Source organism: Parambassis ranga, chromosome 9, assembly GCF_900634625.1.
Source record: "Parambassis ranga chromosome 9, fParRan2.1, whole genome shotgun sequence".
NCBI classification, from domain to species: domain Eukaryota; kingdom Metazoa; phylum Chordata; class Actinopteri; family Ambassidae; genus Parambassis; species Parambassis ranga.
Genome location: NC_041030.1, coordinates 12,654,333 through 12,668,888, shown reverse-complemented (window position 1 = coordinate 12,668,888; position 14,556 = coordinate 12,654,333). Strand labels below are relative to the sequence as shown.

At 38.7% G+C, this 14,556-nt stretch overlaps 1 protein-coding gene across 1 annotated transcript in view; it reads right to left on the bottom strand.

The window, feature by feature from the left end:
* Positions 1 to 14,556, bottom strand: part of grid2 (glutamate receptor, ionotropic, delta 2) — a 410,745-nt gene that overhangs the window by 134,117 nt on the left and 262,072 nt on the right. The window contains exons 6-8 of the mRNA XM_028414582.1: positions 10,556 to 10,729; positions 6,014 to 6,175; positions 3,853 to 3,972 (exon numbers count right to left, since the gene is read on the bottom strand). Of these exons, the coding sequence (XP_028270383.1) occupies positions 3,853 to 3,972; positions 6,014 to 6,175; positions 10,556 to 10,729 (456 nt within the window). The remainder of the gene's footprint in view (positions 1 to 3,852; positions 3,973 to 6,013; positions 6,176 to 10,555; positions 10,730 to 14,556) is intronic.

Here is a 14,556-nt window from a genome sequence, read left to right as displayed (position 1 = left end):
TGTGCGTGAAAAATCAGAATTTATTAAACATCTTATTATGCTGACTTTCTTGTTTGTATCATATCTGATAATATAAGAAATCTGGTCTGGCCTTTAACTGAAGGGCTTACTTAGTTCCCAATAACACTTGATGCTTGATACAGAAACTATGGCACACACACACACTCTTACATGTGGGAAATTTACACACATGCTCTTACATTCAACTTCAAAAAATTGTCCCCACGACGAATGATAGTCTTTAAGCAAGTGTGTATTAACACATCAATGGTACCTAGAGGTCAAATTCTATTGACCTATAGACCAGCAGGTCAACAGTTGTATCATCTACTGGCATGATGGATTTTTTTCAGAGTGAATAATTTCCAATGACCCTGATGACCCCTGTGTCTTGTGTCTGGCATCAATATAAGGTTGACATAAATGGTTTTTAAGTTAAATGTCTTAACAATACTTAATGAGGGTATGAAACATTCATGTGTCCCTTAGGAAAAACTGCAATAACTTCACATGTTGTGTGGTAATTAGCACAAACTAGCAGGATAATGTGGTAAACATTATTCCTGCATGCACTACTTATTTTTGGTACAAACCAAAAGTAACAAGTAGCTAGATCATCAATATTTAATTCTTTGAAGTGTAAAATAACTAACTTTTGTGCATTTTTCTACATTCTACATCTGTATCAATTCTGGTGGAATACTGTGATGGGTGTACAGAGGCCAACTACAGCCTATTAGCCTGTAAACCAAGTATTAGTAGGAGAACATAGCAGTTGGTTTTGTTTGGTGTGTGTGTGTGTGTGTATAATGTCATTACATATATTAATATATCCTGCTATGTCAGTAACCATAAAACTGAAAATGTATTTAGCTTCATGTGTCTGGGACAAGAATTCACCACTGTTGCTCCAACAAGACGATTGTTTGATTCAGAGCATCCTGACCCAGAGGTTAATATAGTACATGCATCTATTCTGTGTTATATGTTGGGAAAGCTAAATATAAGAGCTTTGTGTGCCAGTATGCCTTAGATTTATGAAAGAAAGTCTGTCAACAATAATTAACTCTGTTACTCAGTGTTACTCATGTTCTCACTAGAGAATATAGAGGAAACCAAGCGTTTCTGTTATGTACTGATGGTCATGCAAAGTGACAGAAATTCGTATGCATAGTGGGAAAAAAAGGGTTAGCTTAACATTTTCAAACATGCAGGAAGATTTATGCAAATGTGTGTGTGTGCATGGGCTTGCAAGCATTCCTGTGTGACTACAGCTATTAAGCTTATTTTAGTTGCTGAGCACATTAAGCCATCATATTTATATAAAAAAAATCTTTCAATCATTCAAAACATGTAATGGAAGGACATTTTTTTTTCACATGATAAGACAACTGTGAGGGGCCTTTCAATGTGCCATGACTAGCCAAAGTCACTTAACATAATTTACCACATATGTCTGATGTGACTGGGGATGATAATTGAAGGTGACCTCAATTTAAGAATGCTGCAGTTTGCAGGTCATTGATTCTTGTAAAGAGGGAGAACATTTCTCTCTCTCTGTCCTCCAAAAGATGGAGAATATGAGCTGATGTGGGAGAGAGAAAGGATGGCACGTGTGAGAGAGTAAAGGTATAATGATTGTGACTCTATTATTATGACCCGTGCTGCTGTTTCTATCTCTTGTATTGGATCTATAAGGATCAGGTCATCTATCTCCTTTCTATCTGTCTCTTCTGCTCCTCTGCTTGTTCCATTTTATCCCCCCTTTATCACAACCCTTTCTTTATTGCACTTGTTCTAAAGTATTTGATGCCGTTTTTCCTCTCTGAAGTCATTTAAGATGTCACAGATAGCTAACTAAGCAATTACACATGGCAGACTTGTCGCCTCTATGTAAGAGATCAGTGGAGCCTAGCATGCCCGTAGATGTATAGTGAGAGAGATATAGGCTCCTGTGTATAGCCACTAAAGGTAATGGAGCAGAAAACCAATTCTACCACAGAGTAACAGTAATAATTATGACTGATCTCAGGTGTCTCCTATTATCATTAGACAACTGTATGCATATGTGCGGAGTATGATGGGGATAAATGTCATGACAAGGGATTGGGGATTAAAAAAAGGTGAAAGCAGATTGAAGAGAGGTGGAAGATTCATAAAATGCCAGACAGGGCAGAGAGTCAGGAACGAGCAGAAAATGACAAAGAGGGAATGGGAGTTGTAAAGAAAGAAAGAAAGACATCCTCAAAAGAATAACTTAATTATGGTAAGATAGGAACAACAACGAAAAAGGCTCGACTATGGGCCTGTCATTAATGAGACTCTCAGCAGTCTTCAAAGAGGACATAGAACAGTGAGGGAGGACAGGAAAGAAAGCTCAGGTTAAGTGGTATTCTCAATAGAATGTAGTGTTAATACCATAATTAGGGAAGTGTGCATATTGTTAATGGTGTGGTCTTTACATCTCAGTGTCCCAGTGGCAGTGTAGCATTTTCTCCAGCCTCACATATAGGTTTAATGCTTGTATGAATACTGTTTAGATAACTTCCTCTTGTTGAAATGGTTCAATTGAACTACAGGAGAAAGTGACTATACAGGCACTCTTAAAGGAACATCACCACGTCTGTAGTCATTTTATGCAATGTATGTAGCTAAATGAATCACAATGACAGGCCGACAAATGTTGAGAGTATTCAGGGAGAGTGTTGCAGAAAAACAGTATAACAAGTACTATAATTCCCTCAGAAGTAATTATGCTCTCTGATTAGGGAATTGTGCCTTAATGTAATTATGCTGTGCTTTAAAGATTAATTTTGTCTGTGATGGCATGCTGTGTTATGTTGTTGTCTCACTACAGTATCCATAATCACAGCTCTGTAAATGTTATCTGTAAAGGGATCCCTCTGGTATGGAGGACACAGTGTTGTTGTATGTCTGCTTACCTTGGTGTTTCACATAACCTCTGGTGTCATTTTCTATTTTTTATTTACAGCAGGTACCGAACTTACAGGAATTTAAGGTCTCATATTATTCTCATCATTCATGTTGGTGCCATAGTAAAAATACGACAGCACAGCCAGTATAGCTGGCAGCAAAAATGCACAACAGGGGAACCGGCCAGGGGTGGAGCTTATCCCCCTAGTGACATCACAAAGAGCTGTAAAACCTAAGTGGCTTGTTTAGACACACTAGTCTTTTTTTCTGCCTCTCTAGACACACACTAAAGTATGTTCAGACACAATGATGAAGTGGATTTTGCATAATGTATCCTCTTGAAAACACATACATGCACAATCAATAAACAGACAGACCGTGTTCTAAATGTGTGTGTGTATGGCTGTGAGGGGAAAGGGGTGTCTTTCATGAGGCCTATTAAAATTAATTATGCATGTATCATTACCAAATACCACTTGAAAATGCTTCTAATTAATCCAATTAACACCAGGCTACATTGCAGGGGAGGTGAGTGGCTGATGCCGTATTCAAATGGAAACATAAAAAATTTACAGGCAACAACAGACAGGAAAACAAAGAAGCTTCAAGTGCTTCTTTGCATTTGTTATTATTATTATTGTTGGTTTATAGGAAAAAAAAATACAATCCTACATCAGAGAATCCAGTTGAGAATAACAGTGAAGTAGCAGGATTGTTCTAGGCTGTACGGCGCTGACAGTCACAAGGAAAGGACTACCCGAATAAAAATGAGATGAAATAATGCAGAGAGCAGGTGCAGTGAAATTCCCTGGTAAATCCAGGAATTATGCAAATCCACTCTACGCATTTGAGCAGAAATGATCCCCCCCCCTCACCCACACCAGCACATCACACAGAGGTTCTGTTTTAACTACTTACCCTGCTGACTCCTCGTCCCCTGTCTTCTCCATAATTTGTTCCCAGGATTTCAAAGAAGATATTGGGGTTAGTGCCGTTGTCAGTAAACTCCAAGAAACTGGTGAGACCGCTCACTCCGAACTGTAAAGACAAGATGGATTTTTTAATATATATATATATATATATATATACACAATTGGTGTTTATTTTACTATTATTATTGTCTAGCAAAACTGCTCTGTTGTTTTACAGATAACTGTACTTTATATAGACAGTAATCACATAAGTTACTGACCACCATATAAAGACTCACACACTCAGTGATGTTTATTTGCTTCCTTGCAAGCTAAGAAAGAGAGCGACCTGCTCAGATCCTGTTCACTGCCCTTGATAATTATGTAGCTAATTAACGTTGGCAGCTCAGTATTGGAACAAAATTTTTTTTAATTGCACCTGATGGTCAATACATGCTACTCCGGGTCTAAGAAAGTGAGTGAAAGGCACAGAATCTGAGCAGAAGACTTGATATGTTTCTTAATGTCCGACGGCTTCTTGCATTAAAAGTGAACAAGTCTGTGTTTTTTAATAACGGCATTAATCAATCTACAAAAAGCTAAGCTTAGACTTTGAAGACAGCGCTAATACACACCAGCAGAGGATCCTGTGATCTATCACAGCTTCAGAAGTGATCAATACAATTTTAAAATGAATGCCAGACTGTTCCGAGTTGCTGGAACTCAAATGTGGATAACAAACAACTATGTGTAGTCTTCTAACAGAACAGAAACACACTCTGGGCTTCGGGGATTAGTGTGACAGCAGTTTCACCTGCTGGATTTTATTCCCCACTCTGATTTTGTCAATGAACACCAAACAACAACATCAATAGAGCTCCTCATCAACTGCTGCAAATTAGTATTTATCATTACCATAATGGCCCCACATACCAAAACACTGATTAAACACACAGGCACGCACAGTAAGTAAAGAACACTGCTGTTACACTGTAAAAGTGAACTGATGCCAAGCTGTTGAACTCAACTCTATTACAGCTCAGGGCTCTTTAAAAGAGCTCCGTTGAGACAGTCATCAGGGTTGGTTTAACAACCGGGGCTGGCTGATGAAAGTGTTGCCAAACCCCAGCCTGATCTCAAGGTGAAATGCAGAGATAGATATGAAAGCCACTGCACTGCATTTATTATTGTCTGACACTAATCCTAAATTAGCATTTCACTTGGCTTCATCATTCAGTCAACCTGCCATCCCTGGAGTAGTTTTTTTTTTTTTTTTTTTACTATTGATATCAAAACAGAGGGCATTGATCCAATTGGATTTAACAGTGATGAAAGTGTTGCCAAAGCCTCACTGAAACTCAAGGTGAAACGTAGAGATTCCTGAAATCACAGCTGCAGGATGATATTCTCTATCTTCCAAAAGTCAACTGTGGAGGAACTGAAGAAAACTTGATGATTGATGCATGTGTTTCTTTTTTTTTTTTTTTTAAAGGTTTGCAGCCTTTGAATACATGATCACTAACATGAACTCTACTGAGCTTAGAACTTGGAAACTTTCAGTCGAAGTAATGAACAAAAATTGGATTTTCCAAGTGATAAGAGGAACACAAACTTATTTAGAGCCTCCTGCATGTCATTCCAGATCCCTGGAGGGGATTTCAGTTATAGCAAGTGATGGCAAAATGAATTTAGCTGTCACTGCATCTTGCCGTTTCAACTAGAGTCTTTCTGCCGAGGAACAATAGTGCTTGGTCTCCAAAATTTCCCATAATGAGCACAGTGTCTTGAAATGCAAATACATGCTCCCTAAATGAAAAGTGCGAGAGACACATCTATAAATAGGAGGAATTTATTCTTACATGCTATAGCATGCTTTTGTTTTCAACGTAACCTGTTTTCTGCTGTGAATCCTGATGTATCGAGTATACTGTAGAACAACAGTTTTGGCTCTTCCCGAAACAAAGTATTGTATTTCACAACTAACATCTGCACAGCCACTAGCATTGTGCTGCAGGAGAGTGATGATGTAGATGGATGGCCAAATTAGTGTGTAAGTGCTCAGGTAGGCACACCAGAGCGGTGGCCATGTATGCATGACAGTTGTGCACAGCACCTATCTGAAAGGGAACATAAGTGTATGCATTTTCTTTGCATTTTCCACTCTTTACCTTTTTGACAGTATCCAGCATGCTCTTGCCTCCCTGCCACGGTTTGGAGTTCTTCCTGATGCAGCTCAGACTAGCCATGCTGTGCCACTTCCTGTCCTCCAACTTTCTGTGGAAGGTGTTGGCTAGCAGCAGCACGGTATCATAGATGTAGCGGTTTGTGATCTGAAAAAGAAAGACAGACAAAAAGGCGATTTAAAAAAAAAAATACAATGACGGTACAAGTGTTGGGTGGACTTAAATTACAACAAAAATGGTACTATTACAAAGCACAAATGACCAATTTCACGCTTTTATGTGTTCCATTTTGGGAAATCACTCAGTCTTACTCCAGATGTTTTATCATTGGTTATGTAGATAAGGACAATACAACAGCAGATATTAGAATTAAGCAGAGAAAGTAGGCCTGAGCTTTTTCATGTTAAAGTGGTATTAAAGTTAAATGTTGTACTTGCAGACATATTCATCAGCTTCTTTGATCAAAATGGAAAAAAAAGCTTCTCTTTCCCTCCTCACTACAATCTCTCAGTTTAAAGTATGTTTTCTGCACTTGCAGTGCATTAGACTGGCAATTTTAGCTATAACATGGCGTTCGTTTGACACAAATTGGAGCACATCAAAAGAAAGGGGGAAGGAAGGAACGCTATAAGGGTAATGCTAATTAAAATGTATTGATACGTCTCTGCACCTACAAAACAAGGAAGAGTGAGAGAAGAGAGTGGAGGAGTTCATTCAGTCCGGGATTGATCTGTGTGTAAGCTACCAAGCCTCTTGTCTCCATGTTAATCAGAACAGGGTAAATAACTGACTAACAACCATGATTAAAAGTGCACACATACAGGTGACGTGTATCCACCTACCGACATACAAAAAACACACAATAACATCACAAAAGAAAAAAATACGTTTCTTCTGATATAAATGTACTGGAAACACACATACCATGTGTGGTGTTTTGTATAAATAATCTATGTAATTCTTCAATAAAAGTCAATAAATGGGCTTAGTCTGCTGTTTGCCATGGAAACAAACTTTTATGGTTGCACTTTAATACTAAAAAACTGCTAGAGAATTGTGTGTGCAGTTGTCATTAGTTAAAATTTAATGAATCTTCATAAACTTGTGAATATAGGAAAAATAATGTGACTGATTTTTTTAAATGTGTGTTTAAATATTGTCTCTAATGGGAGAAAATTGTATTACTAAAATAGTAATAGTAGTACAGTAATACATTTTTTGAAGTAGGCTAGTCTAAACAAATATTCTACTTTTAAAAGGCTTCATAGATCTCAAATTGTACTAAATTCAGAATCATAAATCAGCCCACCAGACTCTATCCTGGGGCCTCTTCTTCTCACGCTTTATATTTTAACACACAGGATGGTGCAATCATGTAAAGACTTCATGAGAGCACTGGGGTGCCAAGTAGACTGCAACCAGGTGAGTGAGCTGGTAAATACACAGAGACATTTTTATTTTACACAGAAATTAACGTGTTCCTCTACACTGCAGAATGAGACTAGTCCATCAGTACTGGGTTGTGGTGACATTTACACATGCAGGATCTGAATGTCAAGCCCTAGGATGCTGATTATTAGTCTTCACTGAGCACTGCACTGTGTCTTTGGCTTATCTTACATCTAACTTCTCTACTACTTTCTTTGCTTTACTGTATTATATTTCCCTTGCTGTCTTTGTCGCTATCACTGTCTCTCTGTTGTTTGTGCCTATTGCCTGTTCTGTGAAAATTAAACTGAAAATCTACTTCTCTGTGGGGAGCTTGGGTTCAGAACTGTAAGCAAGTATTATATGTGAAAGTGTGTGTGTGTGCGCGCACTTGTGTGGTCAGTCTGGGTTGATGTGCTTCAGTGCAGTGTGAAATTGGGCTTCTGGGCCACTCTCTGACCACTGAGCTGATCTGCTTTCTCAATATCTCCCTCTCTCTCTTATTCTCTCCCATCTCTCATTTTCTCTTTCTGTCTCAAATTCAACTGCCCATCCACACACCCACGCATGTAACTATAGACTGAGGTCATCAAAATTAACATGTGTGCAGTGTGTGTGCATGCACACTGGGGTTCTTTGAACTCACGCTCTCTGACCCAAAAACACATTGCCCTCGCCTGAAATGAGTTACACTCACATGCACATACAGTACGTTAACACATGCATGCCCTCAGCCCTCTAACAGCAGAATGAATACATATGACTGACCTCTAACTAACAAATAATGAACACATTGGAGGAGGTTCATTCTTGGTAATAGATTTTTACACTTGAGAAGCCCTTGATTCATAAAGGATACATGGGGCAAGCACCTTATTTAGTGCTCGAGCTGACTTTACAGCCACACATTTAGTCTGTTCACTGATTGTAGATGGATGAAAGTTTTGAATTGAATTCAAGATCTGAGCCACATAAATATTAAGGCTACATTCCTGTTGTGTCGACGTCAATGTGACGTTCATCAAATGCATTTCTCCAGGGTCTTGTGCATCCACATAAATCAGCAGCACATTAATTCAATTTTGTATCTTTTGTTTTGACACATAAATAAGACTGTGTTTTTCCCCCTTCACTCTATCTGATGCCAGCTTGATGATTCACATATACACAAAAAGGGATAATAATTGCATACATATTGCCACCCTGGGGGATATATATATATATATATATATATATATATATATATATATATATATATATATATATATATATATATATATATATATATATATATATATATATATAAAAACATCCCATTATGTAAACAACGTGAAAATAATAAAAATAAAATAATAGACTTTCACTGTGTGTTTTCCATAACCATAGTATAAGATCAATTGTGAGCACGCATAAGGATTTGGGCCAACTTTTTTCAAAATGATTTATGTTCTGGGTTAAAAGCCTCGGAGACAGACAGAGACCATGTCAAAGCAGCAACCCTGGTGTAGTGGAGAGGTTTTAGATCAATGTCAAAGTAGAATACTAGAAGTATTTTTAAACTAACAGACAAAAAAGCAAGTGCCAGAAAAGCTTTTAAATCATTTAAATACAAAAGTAGTTTGGGAAGAAAAAAGACACATCAATATGTCTATAATAAGGAAAATTAATTATGAATTGTCTCAGAATACATTATGATTTCTGGCTCAGATTATGATATTTATAGTCACTGCATTTAAATTGTCCAATAAAAACTTATCAGACTCTAAAATCTCATCTCAAAAATATTCAGACCCTTACAGTTGAGTTCTTCTAGAAGTCCCTTTGGCAGCAGTCGGAGTAATTCTCAACAGGCTTTGCACACATGGATTTGGGCAGTTTATCCCGTTCTCCCTGACACATCCTCTCAAGCTTCATCAGATTGGATGAAAAGCATCTGTGAAATGCCATCTTCAGCAATGTCCAATGGGGTTTAACTCTCAGGCAAGGCCACCCAGACAGGGCTAGATTTGTCCTGACACCACTCCAGCATTGTCTCGGCTGTATGCATGGGTTCAGTGTCAGCACAGCATCATTGCCCTTGAACAGGTTCTTACTTCAAAACCACTGTATTTATCTTTACCTTTACTCCTGTCAACTTTTCCAAGTCACCTCCTTAGTGTGATGTCTCATCAGAAAAGATCATCTTTTTCCTCATGCTTTTCAGAGTTCTTTAAAGTAGTAGTTTGGCAATCCCCATCCACACTGTCATATGCCTTTTTATGTCTATCCCTATAAAGGCCTAATTGATGAAATGCTGCTGAGATGGCTGTCCTTCTGGCAGGATCTCTTATCTCTGCAGGGGGTTCCAGTTTTATTCATTTAAAATTAAATTTACTATGCAATAAAGTAACCCATCTGAATGCTTCTTTCTCAAGTGTCTGCATATTACTGTATATTAAATGGCTTTCTAATTCCACGCTCTTACTTAGTGTAGCAGCAGGTAATACCTTTCTATATAATGGTTTCTACAACAACACCACCAGTGTGACCGCAATGTTATCACTTACAAGTAATACTGCCATGTCAGTGTCAAAAATACATCTTAAAAACTGGCACTTGATTGATTTATATTGGACAAGTGTATCCAAGAGGAAGCTACTCAGCCTCAGTTTGTGTGTGTGTGTGTGTGAAGTCACTTATACTGATTCACTATGTTGTGGAGCTGTTTCTTACTTGGGGCAAAGTTTACCAATAATGCAGATGGCCATCGATTGGCAGTATTCCCAGTGGATGTCCATCTCTACTTCAAGGAAACGACTGAAGCTAATTTCATGATGTCTTGAATTGGACTTCAGTTTATTTCCTTTCTGATCGTCTCTCCAGTTAATTAAACTACTGTACAAGAGGACAAAATGTCAAAGCCGGAGCCACTCCCCTCGTCTCCCCACAGACGCTCTTGCTATTTGGCTAGCACTGAGTCTACTGACTAAGGCTTTACAGTGACAAGTGAACAGCTTCTCAGTTCAAGGCAAGTGTACTTTAACAACAAACGTCTGTGTACTACAAACACTGCACTTTTGACAGATTTCTTTTCTAGACACATTTTAAAAACAAACTCACCTCTAGCTGCTGAGCCTTAGGGTTCTTAGGGTCACATAGGGACGTGTTAATCCTGTGGTTGTGTTTGACACAGCGTTGCGTTGTGTTCTGTGGCATGGGAAACATCTGGCGCACCAGTGTCAGCCGACCGATTGACTTCATGACTAACTCCTGCAGGTCATAGTCTGAGATCTCCTGAGAGTGTGAAGACAGGAGGTAGGAATGGTGGTGAAGAAAGAACAGAGTAGGGAATAAATAGGAGTGAGAAACAATATTAAAACAATATTAAGAAATGCATTTTGTTGAAGAACTATAGCCAGCATAAAAGAAAACAAACTTGGTTGGATGCAACTCCATGGAAGCCTAAAATAGTCACATTTATAAACCATAGTGTGACAAAATCATCATTTAAAAGGGCTAGGCCTTATTTTGCATTTTCCATTATCACCACACTAAGAAGTAAAAACTGTCCACATCATATGCAAACACAATTATTACACATTAAAGGTACATCACAGCAGATAAAAGGAGAGAGAGAGGAGGCTAAAAATGTGTGTCTGAATGTGTGCATATGTTTGTTGTGTGCACACGTGTGTGTCTGCACATACTCTGTATGTCCTTGCAAAACCTTGGGGAAGGAATCATTGCTAATTTTAGCCCTAGGACACAATCTCCCCCTCCCGCTCTTCACCCATGGATCTCCATCCATCCTCTGTGCAGAGGGTCATATGGTGACGAGATGAGAACTGACGTTTATCGTCCCTGGTGGAGGTAACGCCGCCACCAACTGAGACAGCCTTTGCTTCCTTTGTATATGTGTGCGGGGATTATCTGTGTCTGTGTGTGCCTGGGTGTGTCTTGCGTTCACATGTCAGTTTGTGTGTGTGTGTGTGTGTGTGTATAAATCTGTGTTTTTATGAGATAGTTTTTAAGCCTTCCGATCATGCAAAACCCTCATGATTCCTGTTTATTTGCACATGGCAGCCTGCTTGACAGGATGGATGGGGTTCCTGCTGCAGACCATGCACATATATAAACAAGTCATCATGCACACCTCATATTACAGGGGGGTAATATTATGGGGACCACACCTCATTGACTAATCTCAATGGATTTTAACTGAATGTAATTAACATTCATTAAGACTCGTGAGTCCTCATGGGATGTGATCAATAGTGATTAGAGGTAGTATTATACAGGCTTTATGGGTATAGCTGCTGTCATTTGTGGTAATTAGGGGGATATATGGTTCCTATTCTTTAAGCACAAATATGTATTTGCCTTCAAATCAGACGGCTGCTAGAAATGATGCACATTTAAAATTCAGCATTTTTTTCTGTGCTGTCAAATTTTATTAGGCAGTAAGTGAAGTGAGAGGTCTGAATCTGCAATTGATTTCAATAATTAATAAAAGTTAAAAACAGAATAAAGGGGTATTTATACCTTGTGAGAGAATTGAAATAATTTAACATGTTTAACCTTGTACAAACCCCCAACTACTTTTTAAACAGTCCAAGTAAAGAATGTGTTTGCTGGCTTGCTTACATAAAAACCCTGGAGCAGGCCAAATTACAAAGCTAACCCAAAAAAAAAAAGATGGAGGACGGAGAGAAAACACTGAAAATTGCTAAAAAGGCAGATCTGTGGGCCAAAAGAGAATTAAGATTCACAGCGGGCAGTCAAGGGCATGCAAAGAAAGATCGGCAGGCAAAAATTATCCAGAGTGCTCCACTCAAAGGAATAAACTCAAACAAAGATGCGCCAATGCACAGGCATACAAAAACATATGCAGACAAACAGAGGCTTGCCCTCCAAACAGGCATTCGTCCATCTTCCTTTGTCGTGTTCTGTTTGCTGCTTTGTCTCTATCAGCAGGGGAAAACTTACAACACGTCCTCACAAGCAACATTTCATGCTTTGTGACTATTGTGAATGTCACTTCTGTTTTATGTTCACTTGCAGCTGAGGTTAAGCATGAAAAACAACGAGTAAACATTAGAGATGAACTCAAATATTCAGCTATCCTTATATATCTGTTTATTGGGTGGATATCCATCAATTCATCACCCAGTCCTAGTTTAAGGTTAGGCATTAGAAACCAGGGCTTTTTGAGGCAGAACTTTTCCACCTGTGAGTGGCTTTTTGGCCACCATGTTGAGGGATTCTTCGCCAAACAACACAGTTGACCTGCAGGTGGCAGGCACACACACAGTGGTCTTTCAATAGCATTAAAGATCCTTATGTTAAAACACTGATGGAGGCCATCTCATACAATGAGCTGCCTGCTTATACGGATACTTGAACTTCTCATCTACTGCTTTCCCTATATAATAAAACAGAGTTAGGCTGACTTGAGCACTGCCTAGAAGGCAAGTGGCTCAGCCTTCCACATATATGACCATCAAAAACACTGTGATGTCACAACAGCTTGGTTCATTCATCTAGTCTGTGATTTTTAACATAACCTAAATATAACGAAAAAATGTAGTGCTAAATTTAACCAGTGACAGTGAACCAAAGTAAATAATGGAATTGCAAGTGTTTTTTGCAACTTTTGTTGTCAATATGTATAAACACCATCTCTTTGCATCAAAAGTTTTTCTTCCCAGGATGCCCTGCCCCCACCTATCTGAAGTCAGTTGTTTACTCTGCAAACTTAAACATTTGGCCTGTAGGCAACATTAACCCATCACCTCCTCTCTATTCCCAGAGAACACCAAATCCTTATCTTTACTGTTGTTTTGAAGTTAGGAGTCAAAAGCAAACTACACACTGATCATCCTCGATTCTTCTTGGCACTTGTTTTTTTCCTTCTGATCCCCATGCTCCGTCCCTTGCTCTTTGTCTCCTCAACCCCTCTCCTCCTGCCCCGGAGACACCAAATCCTTTCTTTTCTCTTTTTATCTGCAGAGTAGGGGGAATTTAGTGTTTGAATAATTCTGCTCCTATAACTCCTCTGCTCGCCCTCTTTTCCATGAGAACAGCAAATCTGCCTGTTTTGTCCTTGTTTAATAGTGCAAAGTTCTGGAAAACAAAGCCTGTTCAGTCGCCTTCTCAATTCTCTCTACATCCTTTAGAGGTTTTCTACAGAGGTCCCTGCATTTGTTCTTTGAACAAACATGCTATACAAAGAGACATGGAACAATGCCACACATGCTGCACTTGATCATAAGATCATGAGCAAATAATTGGCTTTTTATGGCTTTTTAATCATTTGCTTTTTATGAGCAAATGATCAACTTTTTATAATTGGCTTTTTTCAATCTTTTGAAGAACCAAAAGACTGAAAAATCATCTTAAGAGTGGGGAAAAAAAGTAAATGGAGAAAAAGTGAACAGCAGATCAAGAATGATAGCATGAAAGGAAATGATGGGCCAAGTAGAGAATCCGAATGAGTATCCTCCAAACTTCAGGAAAGACAGAGAGAAAGAGAGGCTGTGAGCAGCCCTTATCGTTTCCTGTCCTCGTACTCATCCTCTCATCCTGAGAAGAGTGGAGAAGATGGGTAGAGGAAGGATGATCAATTATGAGCTGTGAACTCCCCCTCAGTGGGGCTGTCTGACTGTTGGCTGTAGATAAAGCAGAGTTATGACAACCATACAGTACCCCCTCATCCATAATAATCCACAGGGAAGGAGAGCACTTTCACACATAGGAATATTCATTCTCCAAAGAAGCAGAACTAGGGGACATTACATATGACAAAATACTGTAACCCCTCATCTATTTTAAACACCCTGCTTGAAGACGTCACGCAGCCCATGGAATATTGTGTCTACATCCAAATAAGTCTTGATATTTAAAAGTTATTCATGGAGAGTTTGGATGAATAATTTAAAGGCAGGATTTTTTAAAACAGTCAAAAGTAAGAGAGATAAAGACAGAAAGGAAGAAAGGGCCGTCAAACTCTTTGATGTTACTCATAAACTACTCATGAACTATTTATTGCTTATAGGTCATTCCTTAAAGAGTTTTTTAGTAATTACTCACAATTTTGTGAACTATATTGTAAATTGAATCTG